Here is a 17,241-nt window from a genome sequence, read left to right as displayed (position 1 = left end):
ACTCGGCCTGGGCAGCATGTGACACCGGCCAGGTGGGTGCCCGCCTCTCTTCTGCGCTCTGGGCTCGGGGCGGCCGCAGAGCTTGGCGGAGGTAAGGCTGGGAAGTGAAGGAAGAGGAAACTAGGCCTCCCCAGGGACCAGACCCGGCCAGGTCCCGGGGCCCAAGCTCCGGAAATAGGGGGCTGGGCCTATGGGCAGAGCTCCGGGAGAGGGCCGACTACCCGGCTGGGAAGAGGAGGGGACCGGGAGGAAGTGCTTTTGTCTGAAAAACTCTCTTCCAGCCAGGTCCCCGCCTTGGATGGGCACCGTGCCCCGGCAGTGTTCGCGGGGCCAATAATCGGGACTCTTTCTTCGAAGACTGGGCCCTGCGGAAAGCTAACCCCTATAATAAGGAGCAGCAGGGATTCCTTTTCCACACTGTTCCTTACCTAAGATGTGTTATTCTCTGGTTTTTCCTAGCCAGGCCTGGGCCTTTCTGCATTATCTGCATGACATTTGCATATGTGTATCTCTGTACCCACCTCTTCCCTGATAGCCGGAGCTCTTTAACCTGTAACCCTCGCTCTGCGCTGCCCCCCCCCCAGCCCCCGTGCTACTTAACTATATTTGGGACCTTCCCAAAGCTTGGTGTGTAAGCCTCTGAGCGGAGGGGGTTGGGAAGGGAGATGTTAGTGCTGGGGGCTATAGTGAGATGGTAGCACCTGGGTTGGAGCCCTGGCTCTCTGAGCATCAATTGTAAGTGCCCTCCAGCAGGAAGGGCCTGAAGAGCTAATCCGAGTGCACTTTGTGTTCACCTGCAAGTCCCCTTTCTCCCCTTCCTAGATCTTCCCGGGATAGACTTGTCCTCCTATCTACCTAGGAGTGAACTCTGACCTGACTTGTTGTGAGGTTGAGGGGGCACCTGGGTTGGAGCCCTGGCTCTCTGAGCATCAATTGTAAGTGCCCTCCAGCAGGAAGGGCCTGAAGAGCTAATCCGAGTGCACTTTGTGTTCACCTGCAAGTCCCCTTTCTCCCCTTCCTAGATCTTCCCGGGATAGACTTGTCCTCCTATCTACCTAGGAGTGAACTCTGACCTGACTTGTTGTGAGGTTGAGGGGCAGGGCGTGCCAGATAGAGGAGGGTGTGAGGACTGGTTTTGCTTTCAACTTCTTTCCTCCTTTGCTCTCCAAGTCCTTATATCCTTGACCCACTCCAGAAAGCCGGGCATCCAGCTACACAACCCCAGTGGGGCCTCTTCCTAGACTTCCTGTTGGAGCTACACCTGGAGCATGAGGAGGCTCTCAGCCCAGGCACTAGCAAAACGGGCATCGTCTGTTAACCAGTCTGTGGGCCTGAAGCCAAAGGGGCTCCTGTGGGTGGGAGCACAGTGTGTTAGTTCTATGTGAGAGTTCTGTGTGGTTCAGGGGGACTGAATGCCGTGGTCCTAGGAATGCCAAGGAGAGAGATGTCAGGAGGAATTTAAAGGAATCCTTTTCCAAAGAATACAGTGATTGCAGTTATGGTCTAGGGTGTCCGGCTTCTGTCACGTGGTCTGTCTGAAGCTGTCTGTGGCCACATTATGCACCATGTCTGTGGAATAGACAGGAAGACGTCATTCCTGGTGTCTGGAGTGGCCAGTCACGATGTGGTGTGGACGAGTTCAGGTATTTCATGGGATCATGTTGAATGAGAGCTGCATTACTTAAATATTGGTGGTGTAGACACAAAGAGGTGACCCACAGCACCTGGTGTAGACAGGGGCTGGGGCCTTCAGTGTGTAGAGTGAAAAGGAGCTGATCACTTACAGTGTCTGCAGGGTGAACCAGAACTAGGAGGTCAGCTACGTTAAGGACAAAAAATGTCACAGACATATTACCTGTGTGGATGGCACTAAGGCCACAAGGGGACTTGTGACAGAAGTCACATTGCCACTAATAATGGTGTTATTATATGAGGCTATTTGGCCTGTAAGGCAGTAGATAATGTGATATTTTCAAGCAAGGAACAGATTAAAAAAATGTTTATTACTGTATAGCATTTACTAGGTTGGTAGAGCTTCCCTACAGTAAGTAGAACACAGGTCTTAGCAATTGGTGGTTCAGGAAGCTACCCTTAGTTTGATACGTTTGTAGTAGTATTAGGAGAATCAATGTCAAAAAGTGAATAAATTTAGATACCTATACGGTGGTTTTATTTTCCAAGTCGAAATAGGAAAATATCTTTTTGATTAGGGTAAGAGGGTCTTTTCCTAGACAGAACTGTAGAAGATAAAGTGTAAATGGAGAAGTACTGCAATCTCAAGAGTATTTCAGTGATTTGTGTTTCTGAGTCAGAATATTTGAAATAGACATTGCTAGAAAATCCAGGAAGCATGGTCCTCAAAAATATACATAACAGGCTGGGGATTTAGCTCAGTGGCACCACACCTGCCTTGCAAGTAAGTACAAGGTCCTGAGTTTGATACCTGGTATGTGTGTGTTTGTGTGTGTGTGTGTGTGTGTGTGTTTGTGGCATTTGATATCACTTCAAAGGATAGCATGACAGGGGATAGGGGTATCTTTGAAATACAGTGTTGCCTCTGATGACCAAAAATGGGCACAAGCCAAGGTGCTGGGGTGCTGAGGGACTGTAAGGGAGAGCAAGTGCTGTCACATACTTTTATGGGCAGGCAAGCTTTGTCTCCTAAGAAGTCACGCGTGAATGGGGGCATGCATCTGGCCTTCCTGTGGTCTGGACATAGGTCAGATGACCATAGTGCCACACACTGTCTTTGCCTGTGCTCAGGCAGATAAATAATGGTGCTCAGCAGATAAATGCTGGTGATGATGGCAGTGAGCTGTTTGCATTCCAGTGTACTGGGCTTTGTGAGGGGCTGTGGGGCAGGTACTCCCTTAGGATGCTTTTATGTGAACAAGACCATATTTTTCAAACTTCCTTTAGCTTTAGTCACATTCTAGCTGTGTTGTGCCTGATAAGATCAAGGACTGGCACTTCTTTAGGGTACTTTCTCCCTTTTGAGTGAATGGTTACTAAGCACAGATATTTCCACCTGGATAAAGACATTGTTACAAATGGTGTTTAAGGGGTTACAGGAGACAGACTTGCATTGTATGACTGGATTGCAACTAAAATATCCTGGAAACACATGGTACATATAGATAACACTTAGGTATGACAGAAACACATTTATAAACTCAGGGACTACTTGTTTTGAGGACATGCTGGTGACTGGGGGGTGGGGCCTGGACAATACAGATGTGGGTGAGGGGAGACGAGTTAGTCACCTGGGCTCCCTGGGCAGGTATGAGGCAAATTTCAGAAAGTGTCTACAGTGAAAAAGTATATTATTTAACATGTGGTGATAAAATAATGTCGTATCACAATATCACTTAGAATGTTTTGTATTTAAGGGGTAGATAAAAGAAGCAAATCACACACCGTCAGTTAACTTCAACATCGTCACACTTACATTAGACCTGTCTCTTTGCCCCAGATAGATAATATCTTTACCTATGGGATGGCCAGAAACTTGTCACACACTCCATCTGTAAAGTGGCTACAGACCTGCCTGTTTGGTTACGTCAGACTCTATTGCATAGACACAGCGAGGGTGGCTCACTCTTTGAGAGAGAGAGAGAGAGAGAGTGTGTGTGTGTGTGTGTGTACATGTGAACAAGTACAGTGGAGTGGTTCAGCAGGCCAAGTATCCTGGCAGGTAAGCTTCTACTTCTTCCACTTTAAGCCTGGACCACACAAGAAAGGTCTAGGATCAGATCCAACATGAGGTCTCTTGGGTATGGGGTCTTCCTTTGACTGTGATCTGCAGGGTTTCTAACAGCCAAATGCCTGGGTGCTTACAATAATAGGCTCAGGTCAAGAGTCTTTGCTTCTGATTCACCTATGCCACTTTACTTAGAAAGTCTGGGCAAGTGACTAGGGTCTTTGACATTTAGTTTCCTCATCTGCAAATTAAGCAAAGTTTTCTACAGTTGTCAAAGGTCCATGAAGTTTGTAAGTCCTGTGTTTCTCTCTTACAGTTATTCTTTCTCAGGTCAACAATACCTGCCACTTCCATTACCCTTGAAGATTAACAGCAAACCTCTTTGTTACTTTATTTTATTTCATTAGAACTGTGAAGGTCATGCTTTATCTCCCTTTTAAGGATAAAAAAGTGATGTTCAAATAGATTTAATATTTTCTATAATTGTCTTAAAACTAGCAAAGATTCAAAAAAGAAAGAATTGAAACTAGAGCCACAGACTGTTTCTACAGTCTTCATTCCTCTAGAAATCCTGGTTGAGGGCCGTTAGCTTCCAGCAGAGGGGATTGTATAGTTACAAGGCTGTGTCTGTGCCCTCATCAAGCTTGCAATCTGACCTGGGAAATAGATATTAGGCCTGCAATTGCATGTACATTCTGCATTTGAGAAGTAAAGAATCCTCTGAAGCAGAAGAGGATTCCAGGCAGAGGAGCAGGGCCAGTGGAGGCTCCCAGTGCAGCGGGCAGACAGGTGCCAACAGGTGGAGGCTTGGGCTACTGGAAAGGATGGAAGAGGCCAGCTGTGCAGGGTGGATAACCAAGCCTGTCTCAGGGGTAGTCAGAGGCTACTGAAGAATTTAATCTAGAAGTGGTGTTTTGAAGATCACCGAGATCTTTTCAGAGAGTGAACTGGAATCCAGTAAGACATGTTGAGGCCTGTGGCCAGGCTGTAACCCAGGGGCAGTGGCCTGGATGAGGGCACGGCATGCTCTAGATTCCAGCCATGAAGGTGACAAGCAGTGGACAACTCTGAAGGATATTTAGGACACGGGTCAGTAGGTTTTGGTGATTAAATAGGTTTTGGACTGGAAGGGAAACAAGAATTTTACTCTAAGTGACATTCATGTTATTTATTTATTCATTTATTTTTTGAGATAGGGTCTCACTAAGTCACTAAGTTGCCCATGTAGCCTGGGATCAAAATTAATGTCCTCCTGCTTTGACCTTCCATCATGCTGGGATTACAGGCATGCAACTCCACACCTGGCTTATGTAAAAAGTATTTATTAGGCACGGCGTATGGGCCAAGGCGTAGAAAACCAGTCAAGAAAAATGTAGTTCTTAGCCTCATACAGCTTATAATCTCTTGGTTGAAATAGAGGGTAAGTCCAAATACACAATTATATAATTATCATTATCTAAATAATTTCGAGGACAGGTAAAGTGAATTGCAATTAATAATCTCTTTAAAGAGAAGTACAGTTTTAATACAGTGAGAGTATTGGAACTCTCAAGGGTAAAACAGGAAACTGTAACTGTCAGTTGTGTTGAATCCTGAGGATTGTACGGGGTATTAGGAGATAGTGCTGATTGAAACAGGGTGGGAGCAGAGTGGGATGTGAGGACCACAGTAGGCACAAATCCTGGTAGACATTTGAAAGATAGGAAAGATGTGGAAATCCTTAACTACCGATAGAGAGATTCCAGTGGAGAAATTAAAGGTGTGACAGAAAGAGATAATAATCCATCACATGAAGTCCCTGAGGAGGCAGGCCAAAAAACAAGGTGAAACCAGGAGAGGAGGGAAGATGGAAAGAGTAGAAATGGAAATTCAGGTCAGTTTGGATCGCAAGAAATTAAAGCAGCTCCTTTTCTCTCAGATGTGAGAAAAGAGGCAAGAAGGTCAGAGTCTGGAGAAGTAATGAGAGAAGTTTTTCTGGCATGGGAGAGAAGGGGAAAGTAAGATGTTGAAAGTAACACAGCTTTTAGAGCCACGTTAAATCTAATAAGTCTGGTTATCTCTCCATTTTATAACAACTGCCCTCTGTAATTGAAAACAAAATTGTTTATTAGTTATAAAGCTCTGCTGGGCACTATAAAAAGAGGAAGATGAGTAAAATCCAGACCCTCTGTACATCAGTAGAGTAGCCTGACCTATTTTCATCCCCTTTCAGCACCTGAGCGGGAAGGTCCTGAGCTGTTAGATTTAGGGTGTGTCACATACTGTCTGGGAATTATGAGGCTGAGTCACTGAATGTTCAGAGAGTCGACAGGGGAGAAACAGACAATAACAGGAGAGCTACAAGATAATGGAGCTCCATTGGGAGCTCCTGGCACACTGTGATGATGGTCTTACACTCTAGTTGAATTGTTTGTTGTCTGTTTCCCCCTTAAGACTACAGGCTCCGTAAAGACAAGGTCTTTGTGTCATTTGCCATGGGATGCCCCACACTGAAAAGGGCCATTGGATAAATCTTATTAAAGATGAACAAATACATGAGAAATTTATAGAAGCTATTGCTTATTGTATTGAGTCCCTTTTAGTGCAAGGAATGACCCTAAACAAAACCAAAGAAATGTCCCACTCATCTTCTCTGTCATTCCCCCACTAACAGGTAAAAGCAGAAGAGACATTAGAAACTTTTGTCTTGTATTCTTCCTTAGGATTTAGCCCTGATGGAGGCCGAGGAGCCTGAGCATGAAGCTTCTACTTCCACTCCTGCCATAAAAGAATTCAAAGTTATTCCTGAAGCTATCATGAGGAGCAGCCAGATTCCCACTTTGGAACCTGAAGTTCAAGACCAGGGCCCATCCTGTAAGTGGACAGAGGAACACAGGCTCCTGGAGATGCAGTCAAAAGAATTAAGGGACATGAATGACTGTGCAGCTGAAAGTATGCTCTTTTTCCCTAAAAGAGGCTCTGTGGATGTGGAGACCAGCCAGGAAGACCTTGTGGCTGGGGCTTGTGACACTCCAGAACACCAGGAGTCAGAACCCCAGACCCTGGCAGACAGTGGAGCAAGGACACTAGCACCTCCAGAGTGTGAGGTCTACCTCATTCAGGGTGAATGGCTGGACACGGTCCCCATACCCACTGAAATGGGCAGCGGAGTAGAGGTGGAATTTCCACACGACCTCACCTCCTTGATATTGGGAACGGAACAAGCAAATGAGAAGGAGGAAGTCTCTCCAGTCGCCACTGCTCAGACTGGATTTTGGCCTCCCTGCATAGTACACCCTATAGAAACCAACCAGACCAAGGCCTCTGCAAATGAAACTGTCAGCCAGGAAGAAGAGCAGCAGCTGGAAAATGCACAGGAAAGTCAAGGGCAAGAAAGACTATTACATCCCCAGGAAGCCCATGGGCTGGAGGAGCAGCAACAACAGGAAGGGGAATGTCAGAGGACAGGAACTGTGGGGGAGGGTGTTTGCTCAGATGGGCTTTTGTGGAAGCAAGAACAGATGGGAGGTCCGCCTAATGACAAAAAGGAAGAACAGAGGCCAAAACAGGAAAGGATACAGGAGGATGTGCTTGGAAGACAAGGAGAAGGAAAGGGGAGAAATGGGGAATTAACAGGTGTGAAATGTGAGTGGGTTCCAGGGAACAGGGAGCAGAAAGCTCAGGGAGAGAGGGGTCTAGAGGAGGAAGAACAGAAGCAAAGTGAGTTCAGGGGGCCAGAGGAGTGTTGGGTGAACTCTCAGTATGCAGAAACAACAGGAAGGGGAATGTCAGAGGACAGGAACTGTGGGGGAGGGTGTTTGCTCAGATGGGCTTTTGTGGAAGCAAGAACAGATGGGAGGTCCGCCTAATGACAAAAAGGAAGAACAGAGGCCAAAACAGGAAAGGATACAGGAGGATGTGCTTGGAAGACAAGGAGAAGGAAAGGGGAACAATGGGGAATTAACAGGTGTGAAATGTGAGTGGGTTCCAGGGAACAGGGAGCAGAAAGCTCAGGGAGAGAGGGGTCTAGAGGAGGAAGAACAGAAGCAAAGTGAGTTCAGGGGGCCAGAGGAGTGTTGGGTGAACTCTCAGTATGCAGCGAATCAAAGCTTAGCAGAGAAATCAGAGGAATTAACTAGAAAGCAAGTAGATCAAGGTCTAAGGGGGGAAATGAGGCCAATAGAGCTACAGGAAGAAGAGGCAGGGTCCAACAAGAAGGAGGCAGGGAATTGGGATAGGCATGGGTTTGGGATAGTAGAAGAGCAGAAAGCAGAAAAGGAGGAAGAGTACCATGGTCCTTCCACACTAACTCCAGTAGCCCCTCAAGTCCCTTATTCGTGTGACTTGTCTCCAAAAGTCTCTTGTCCTGTGACTCAGATTCCTGGGACTCTGTCAGAATCCAGGGCTGGGGAACTGTTCCCCAGAGCTCTGACTCCTTCACCGGAGCCAACTGGATGGTCCTCCCAGTCCATTTCTCCACCTGGCTCCTTTCCTACTGGGCAGTTACTTAACAACAATATAGGTCAGGATAGCCAGCCAGAAGGATCTGAGCTGAGGACAGAGACAGTGTCCAGTCAAGGGACTGAAGTGGTCTTTGCTAATACGTCTACCACACCTCCAAGAATGCCAGATTCAGCTACTTCCAGTCCTGCTGAAGACTCCTCTATCACAACTACCATAACACCTGCTAGCCCACCAGTTGTCTTTGCAAGGAGAGAGAGCCCAAGACCTTCTCTCTCAACTGATAACCTACCTGCCTATGGAGCACTTGACACTTACCCATCTGCTGTCCACAGATACCCCCCTGTGGAGGTCAACAAGGACCAAAGTGCCGGTTCCAACAGGGCCGGCCCTCTCACTGCCCTGGCCAACTGTACTGGCGCCATCCAGCACATTAGGAGCAACTCCTTCCCAGGTTCTCAAAGGACACAGCAGACCCCGGACCTGGTGGGAATGTCACTTTTTTTCTCTCATTCAGAGTTACCCCAGAGGCCCCCCAAACCTGCCATCTATGGTTCTGTGATGCCACGAAGGGACAGGAGAAGTGGTAGAGACTGCAGCACTATTTCACAATCTCCTCCTGCATTATCCGCTCCAAGGCAGGGCTCTCAAGAATTCATTTCAAGTCCACAGAGGACCAGCAGTCACGAAGGCAGCCAACCATGGGACTCCCCCAAGGACTCAGCCTTTGCCACAGGATCTCCTTCCTGTGGTTCTTCACCATCCACTGTGTCCACGGACTTGAGGATCTGTGAGCCTCTGATACCTCCTCTCCCAGAGAAGAGGCACAGCCGCCTTTCCTTCGTGGAGACAGACGAGCATCCTCCTCCAGTGGTCCCCGCACTGAAGCAATGGAGCCATCCTCCTCCACCGGCCCTAAGTGAAGAGCTACATGGTCCCCCTAAAGGACCCCTTCCTCATTTTCCTGACACCTCTGTGGCAAGACAGCACCGACCTCTGCCATCTACTCCAGACAGCTCTCGTCATACTCATTCCTCCTCCTCCAGGCTCAGATACAACAAACCATTGCCCCCAACTCCTGATTTGTCCCAACCCCACCAGACTCCCCTTTCTTCTTCCAGTATCTCAAGGACCTACAGGCCTCTACCCCCTGTCCCTATCACAGATCCTTCCACTGAACCACCCCCTTTACCCCCAAAGGCCAGGGGCAGGAGCAGGAGCTCTCAGGGAGAGCTTATGAACTCAGGGGGCCTAGCCAGACAGCCTGCTAATCAAGCCTGGACAGTTTCCACTCCCCCCTCTGCTGGACGTACCTCCTGGCCCCCAGCTACGGGCCGACCAACAGAGTCTTTGGCTTCCACCAGTAGGAGTAAGAGCGAAGTGTCCCCTGGTATGGCTTTCAGCAACATAACAAACCTTCTATGTCCCTCTTCGCCTATAACCCCCTGGACACCAGAGTTCCAGGAACCCAACACTAATAATGAAGCAAGGCTCTCAGAAGAGTCTGAGACCTCTGCAGGAGGACCATTGAAAAGATCAGCCCCTCAGCAAGGAGGCAATGGCCCAAGGAGGTCCACTCTGGGCCCAGCAAGGCAGCTAGAAAAGCCCAGCCATCCCCAGCTGGAGAAAGCATCCAGTTGGCCCCACAGGCGGGACCCAGGGAGACCCTTAGAGTCCAACAGTGGGCCTGTTGTGCTTCCCAGTGAGGGGCCCAGCAAGCACAAGAGTTGGAATCGACAAGGCGTGCGCAGACCTTCCATCTTACCTGAGGGCTCTTCTGGTAAGCAAGGGTGGTGAGGACTGCAGTCACCCCAGCGTTGCCAAACCTTTTCCAGTTCTTCACACCTTGCCTGCCCTCTGTACGCAGTGTCCTAACCATTCCTTCTGCAGTTTCACTTATGGGCGTACTCTTCCCTTCTCCCCCGTACCTCTCGATGTCCCAGGAAACCAGGGCCTTCTTTGGATGACAACTTTGCCCCAGTGTTGCCTTAGCTCCCTCTTAGTGTTCAGTTCCCACACCGGCTTGCTGTCCTCCCTGGATTCAAGAAGGCTTTTGCTACTTTCCTACTTCCCATTCTAATAAGGCAGCTAGGGACATAGCTTGTACTTATCTACCCAAGAATGCTTGCTGCTTTGGCATTTTCTTTCCTGGATTCCCAGGAGAGTTTTTTTTTCTCTATCTGGATACCTGCATCTTCAATCCTATGTCTTATCTTCTTCACTTTCTGTAAATATCCCTCTGAAATCTCAGTTATGTCATCCATTGCCATTTTCAGATTCAAGAGGTCCAACCATGGGAAGATCCTTCGGCCCCTCAGACATAGTGGTTTTTCGGTAAGTTAACCTCCTACAAACAGACATACCCATACCTTCTTTACTTTAAGGTCTCCTAATTAGCATTTTAGCTATAAGGGTTTGGGAACCTGGAGTGTCACGTGACTTTCTCTTCTGGAAGTAGGAGCAGAAGAGATCCACACCAGAATTCCAGGGTAGGAAGATTTTTCCTATACCTCTCCACTTCTGTTGGCTGAGTCTGAGTCAGTTATCCTTCCAAGCTCTTTGGCCCTGAACAACTCCCCATGGAAAAGTCCCATGTAAATCCTCCAAAGCTCCAAACTACCCCACAGTGGGTCAGGCTGCAACCCTGTGGCTCTCCAGGGGATTTGGTCCTGACATCAAGCACAAAGCACAAGAGATTAGAGATTTCCTCATCTACAGCCTCCTGGGAGTCCTCTGTGTCATGGCCAGCAAGACGCAAGGGCCTTCCTCTCTCCACAGGGAGAAGAAGCCAAAGGAGGGGACAGGAGGCTTTTCAAGACGCTGCTCCAAGCTCATCAACTCCTGTGAGTACCTTGGATCAGATCCATAACCCCAGGAGTGTGTTCTGCTCTTATGGCTGTCAAGAGGGTGGTGATGTCCACTGGAGAGAGGACTTTCAGGAGGTCAACAGCAGTGGACAGCTTCTGCCTGACTCTAAGTCTCCACTCACCTTCCCTTTCCCTGGAATTCCCTCCCTCTCGCACATCCTTGCCCCTGTAGCGCAGCTGCTTTACCAGGAGTACAGTGATGTTGTTCTCAACAAGGAGATTCAGAGTCAGCAGCGTCTGGACAACGTGGCAGAGGCACCCGGGCTGGCCTCCCCCAGGCAGCCTCGGAAGGCCCTGGTATCCTCCGAGTCCTACCTGCAGCGCCTCTCCATGGCCTCCAGTGGCTCCCTCTGGCAGGAAATCCCTGTGGTGCGAAATAGCACTGTGCTGCTCTCCATGACCCATGAAGACCAAAAGCTGCAGGAGGTACGAAGTAGGGGAGGGTGCAGAGCAAAGGTCGCAAAGGTATATTGGCTACCTTTCTCTCTCCTTCTCACCATCAAAGGCAGGCTGTGCCCACCCCACACTTGTCACATAAGCATATATACGCCCTTGGCACATCATCCCATTCTGAAGACTGCCTTGTGATGTTCTACACATTACCACTATCCCTCTACCCTGTATCCTAATGCCATGGGCTATCTACTCTGACATGGTTCTTGTTTGGGTTCATGCAGAGCCCAGATTTGGCTCTAAATTTCTTGGGAGGAGGATGAAATGAAGTTCATCTGTGCTGCTTCAGGGTAGACTAAAATTTCGCTCTTCCCCTAGAGTTTCAGACTATGCTAATGCTTTACTTTTCAACCAAGACATATTCAAGGGCTTTTTGTTAAGTTCCTTGAAAAGGGCACCTGGAAGCTTCCCTGCAATACATTCATCTCACAGAGGAGTTAGAATGTCCCTGCTCTGTCATCACCCCCAAATAGTATGACTGTGGTAGAGACTGTCTGTCTGGTTTTAAGGTATTACCATTAATAAGATTTCCATGGAGATCTTCTGTTACTCTCAAATCTGTCTGAAATTTGGGGTGGGACCTTTCTTCCCAGGAAGACAATAATGCCCAGTGGATTAGATTAATGATTAAGTACAGTAATTAGGTTCTGGAGTAAATGACCTAAATGAGAAGCCCATTTTAGTGTTTGCTGGTTAGCTTTCACCAAATTGCTTAATCTTTCAAAGTTGGTGTTTCTTTGTCAAACTGAGATACAAAGACTTACTGGGGGAATTAAAGAAGTGCCTGGTACACAGTAATCACTCAAGAAGTGTTAACTATTTTTCCTTTAAGTGATGCAAACCTGCTTTGGAACCAAGCCTTCACCATTTAATGGCTGTTTAACCTTAGGCGAGTTATATAACTTTACTAAATAAATCTGTTTCCTTACCAACAAGTTAAATATAAAAATATCTACCTTTCAGAGTTAATGTGTACTTTTAATGAAATCACACATATTTAGCTCAACAGAGTGTCTGGTGCATAATTTGGTATTAACTTCATATTCTTCCCCTTTCAGAATCAGGGTGGAGTAAAATTTCAGCCATGACTTGAGGATAAACAGTGCTTTTACCAATTCAGAGACACACATACATTTCTAGGCTTTTCAAGGCTCAGACTTGAGGGCTTTGTTCTGACTACGACTTTCAGAACACCTGGAAGATGTTTAGAAAAATCATTCATCTCTCATATTTATGGATCAACACAATGGGGAGGTTACGTGAACTGCAGCTCCTCTCTCCCCTGGTCCATCCTAGAAGGTCCTGTTTCAGTTCTAGTCTCACACTGATAGAGAATCCTCTGCATCCTTTCATCTTATACACACATTTTCATTTCATAAAATAGCACCTCTGGGGTCTACAAAGAACTTTCTACTTCTTTTGAATGAAAGACGGGCAAACAGGATTAGAGAGGCTAAACGAATGACCAGAAGTCACGTAGTTGAGAAAAACCTGGAGTGTCCTGTGCAGGGGTGGGTCTGGAAAGGTCATCAGGCTGTCACTGGCCATCCAGGTGATCATCACAGTCTATTATCTCTCTCTGTTTTCTATCTAAAGGGGTATTTTGGAGCCACATGCTTGGATGAAAAGCATGAGGAACCCTTTAATCATGGCTATATGTCATTGCGCCCCCTGCTGGAACCTCTGAAGAAGAATTCAAGTGCTGTTTTCTTACATCACAACTATACCAACTTGTCTCAACTTCTTTCCGTTTCTCCTCAAACCACACACTGAACTCAGTGCCTTTGTCCCCTAAACTTGTTTCTCTTTTGAAGCACTCTGGCTAAGTTAATAACTCCAGCTTTCACCCATTTACTCAAATCAAAATCAAGGTATTAGCTTTGACTCTTTCTCCTCTTTCAGACCTTGTTCAGAGCAAATAACCCAGCCCTTCGAATCTACCTCTTAATAATAATTTCTTCATCCACATAACTGCTCAGGCCTTCATCTCTCATCTGAAATTGTCACAGTATTTCCTAACATGGTTCTCTTGCCACAAAATCTTTATGCCATGTTGTGCTCAGAGATACCTTTATTAAAAAAAGAAATCTAATCAAAGTCTTTTTTTTTTTTGTACCGGGGATTGAACTTGGGTCCTTGCACTTGCAAGGCAGGCCACCGAACTGCTGAGCTAAATCCCTGGCCCTCTCATAGTCTTGAGACCAAACCATCTTGGGACCAAACCATTATACATACATTGTTTATGTAACCTGCCAGACCCTATTGCTCATTTGCATTTGCCTTTCCAGCCTTAATTGTTTGCTACTACTTTTGTATACTTGCTTCCAAAAATGCTCAATTTATTTAGGTCTCTTTGTATTTGCTTTGGTGGTTATTTTGTTTGTTTTTGAGGTGTTGGAGGTACGGTACGTGATACTTATTAGGCAAGAGTGCTCTACCAATGAGCTATGTCCCCTATCCTTGGGGTTTCTGTCTTTTAAATAAAATTTTCTGTGTATATTTAAGGTGCACACAGTGGTGTTATAGGCTATAGATAGATAGTAAAATGGTTACTATAATGAATCAAATTAATATATAGTTGTCAATTTGTGGGATGTGTATGTGTGATTTAAATTTCTTGAAAGCACATTTTTGTTTTACATTGTTGGGAGCCTACAAGTATTCTTCAACCCTTAAATTATATCTTATGTATGTAAATACTCTTACCTTCTCCCAGATGAAAATAGATTTTATTGTGATGGTGAGCTATGAAAAGATCTTCCTTGTTCAACACTATGCCCCTAAAATAGCAGGGAGTCCGTAATCTTCCTCCTCTCCAACTTCCTAGGCCAAATTTGAGCTAATCGTGTCCGAGGCTTCATACCTGCGCAGTCTACATATAGCTGTGGATCATTTCCAACTTTCAGCCCAGCTCCGGGCCACCCTCTCCAACCAGGAGTACCAGTGGCTCTTCTCTCGTTTACAGGATGTACGAGACATCAGTACCATGTAAGACCACCTTTCTAGCCTCACTGCCCCTCTCAGCCTCACTATTGTTAGCCACCAGACCTTCTTCAGTTGGTTTCTTTCCTTAGAAACTTCCCCTTTGCCATAATCTCAGGATGAAATTGGGTCTCCACTACTTCCCAATAGCGAAAGGGGTAGGAAAAGCAAAGAGGAGAGATTTGAGGGTAGATCGATCCATTAATAGGTAAATAAGTTAATTGGAAATGCTTCCTGACTTAAGGTTTTAGATGTGCTATAGGAATGCACTGAGTTGGAGATGAAGTATATAAATCACATAAATATTGAAAAACCAGAATAGGATAAAAGAAGATCAAGAAATAGAATATTAGGGCTGGGATTTAGATCAGTGTTACCATACCTGCCTTGCAAGCACAAGGTCCCGAGTTTGATCCCCAGTACCAAAAAGAAAGAAATAGAATATTAGAACATTAAATGAGCAAACTAATGACAACCTAGAAGAGAATTCTAGTGCATAGCAAGGTACACAGAGCTCAGGAGAATCAATAGAAGTTACTGGCTAATGGAAGGAAGTCACGAAGTCGAGGAAAAGCAGAGTTAGCTAGCCACTGAGTTAGGGCCCTGAAGTCTCATGAGACTTTTTAAAAATATTACACAGGTTCCTTTCAGATCTAGAAGAGAACTTCGAGAACAACATCTTCTCTTTCCAAGTGTGTGATGTAGTCCTGAACCATGCTGCAGACTTCCGCCGGGTCTACCTGCCCTATGTCACCAACCAGACCTATCAGGAGCGTACCTTCCAGAGCCTGCTGTGAGACTCATTCCCATTCAGTCCCCAGCTAGAGCACTGTCCCAGGGGTACACGTTCTTGCGCCTTGCTGTGTGCTCTCAAGTACCAGCCTGCCCTTCCAATAAGAGCCCCTCAGCAAACACAGCTGGGATGCTTGTACATTGGTTGTCAATGTTTTTTCCCCCCAACATCAGACATTCCCCATTCCTTTCTGAGTCCCTATTACTCCCTATGTCCTTCCTCACCCCTGGGTCACTGCCCATGCAGGAGCAGCAACAGCAGTTTCCGAGAGGTCTTGGGGAAGCTGGAGAGCAACCCCATCTGCCAACGCCTTTCCCTCAAGTCCTTTCTGATTCTGCCTTTCCAGCGTATCACCCGCCTCAAGCTGCTGCTCCAGGTACAGGAGATACTTCCTTCCTTGTCTCCTTTTACTCAAAGGGATGATCTTTGGAAGATTCAGGCCAGAGTGTTGTCCATTCTTCTCTCTGTGAAGGATGTGAACAGTCCCCCCATTGCCGACACCTTTCTTTCTCAGAAATATTTGTTACTGAGATTATTGCCCTGGGTTTCTCCATTAACTAACTCCTAATCTTCTCTTTTCCCCATTTATCTATTCTTCTCTCCTATCTTCTCCTGCCTACTGTTTATTCTGTAGAACATCCTGAAGAGGACACAGCCTGGCTCCTCAGAGGAAGCAGAGGCCACGAAGGCCCACCACGTGCTGGAGGAGGTAGGCAGCTACCATCTGACCCTCTGTCTTCTTAGGCCCACAACTCCTAGGAACAAGGGAGAGCTCAGCCCCTCCCTGTATCCACCAAACCTCCAACCAGATGCAATCTACAGCCTCTTATTCCAGGCAAAGCAACCTCCACACCAAGGAGCTATGCTCCCACTACCACAGTCCCTCGCCCCAGAAATGTTCGGCCAGATCATCCAAAGGATATCAGAGTCCTAGGGCTCTATCTGGATGCTGCCTTCACTATGGTAGAAAAGAAGGAGGCTGTCACGGCCCACTTCCAGAGGGCCTTCTGCAGAGGCTTTAATGGCCAGATACTTAACCTTCCTTCACCCTGCCCACCCCTCAGCTGATCCGAGACTGCAATGACAATGTCCAGAGGATGCGGCGGACAGAGGAACTGATCTACCTGAGCCAGAAGATTGAGTTTGAGTGCAAAGTATGTGAGTTCCTCACTCTACGCTTTGCCGTGGGCCTCTTTATTTAGTGTGCCTGCACCACCTTCTAGCATAGAGCCACCTTGCTCCAGCTGTCCCCAGCCTCCACCCTTCCTCCCTTTCCTCTATTGCTATTTCTGGGCTATGCAAATTTAAATGCTTCCTTCAGTTTTCAAGACATACTGTTGAGTGAAGGAGGAGAACTGTGTGTATGTTATATTACCTTTAGTGTAAAAGAATATTCATTCTTGTGTGTGCACAAGAAAACTCTGGAAGGATACTAAGGAAACTTTAAAAAAGAAATAGCAGTAGCCAGGCATGGTGGCGCACGCCTGTAATCCCAGCACTCGGGAGGCTGAGGCAGGAGGATCCCTGTGAGTTCGAGACCAGCCTGGGCTACATAGTGAGTTCCAGTGAGTTCCAGGTCAGTCTCAACTACATAGTGAGACCCTGTCTCAAAAAAAAAAGAAAGAAATAGCAGTTGCCTGAGAAGAACGAGAGGCACTTGGGAAATGGACAAATGGGAGTGAATTCTGCAGTATAAGCCTTTCTGAGAAACTTTGTATAATTCATTAGGTCTCCTTGTGGTCTAACCAAAACAACATGGTCAAAATCTCCAAAATTTCTCATCTCAATACAAATGTCATATTCAAATGCTGACTCAGAACATTCCTCAAACAGAAGAAAAATCCCATACCTGTAATAGTAGTCATAGTCCAGTACCCTCATCTTTGCCCAAATTCAAGCTCCAAGCAAACGCCACTTAGTTCTTATTTTCACACACACACACACACACACATACACACACACACACACACACACACACACACACACACACACACACACACACACAC

At 46.7% G+C, this 17,241-nt stretch overlaps 1 protein-coding gene across 3 annotated transcripts in view; it reads left to right on the top strand.

Annotated features, from left to right (window-relative positions):
• The first annotated feature begins 6 nt into the window (after positions 1-6).
• Arhgef5 (Rho guanine nucleotide exchange factor 5) overlaps positions 7-17,241 on the top strand; it is a 24,421-nt gene continuing 7,186 nt past the window's right edge. For 2 of the 3 annotated variants that reach the window (XM_010638561.2, XM_010638563.2), the window contains exons 1-11: positions 7-91; positions 6,403-7,174; positions 7,506-9,920; positions 10,417-10,474; positions 10,919-10,983; positions 11,180-11,433; positions 14,288-14,448; positions 15,083-15,235; positions 15,482-15,611; positions 15,870-15,944; positions 16,300-16,389. In XM_010638561.2, the coding sequence (XP_010636863.1) occupies positions 6,415-7,174; positions 7,506-9,920; positions 10,417-10,474; positions 10,919-10,983; positions 11,180-11,433; positions 14,288-14,448; positions 15,083-15,235; positions 15,482-15,611; positions 15,870-15,944; positions 16,300-16,389 (4,161 nt within the window). In that variant the 5' untranslated portion in view covers positions 7-91; positions 6,403-6,414. The remainder of the gene's footprint in view (positions 92-6,402; positions 7,175-7,505; positions 9,921-10,416; positions 10,475-10,918; positions 10,984-11,179; positions 11,434-14,287; positions 14,449-15,082; positions 15,236-15,481; positions 15,612-15,869; positions 15,945-16,299; positions 16,390-17,241) is intronic. The other variant, XM_010638562.2, reaches the window with a different exon arrangement.

The sequence above is a fragment of the Fukomys damarensis genome, unplaced genomic scaffold (assembly GCF_012274545.1).
Source record: "Fukomys damarensis isolate Sample0158 unplaced genomic scaffold, DMR_v1.0_HiC HiC_scaffold_16, whole genome shotgun sequence".
Classification (NCBI taxonomy): domain Eukaryota; kingdom Metazoa; phylum Chordata; class Mammalia; order Rodentia; family Bathyergidae; genus Fukomys; species Fukomys damarensis.
Note: the sequence above shows the minus strand (reverse complement) of the source record. Positions and strands in the feature narration are given on the sequence as shown.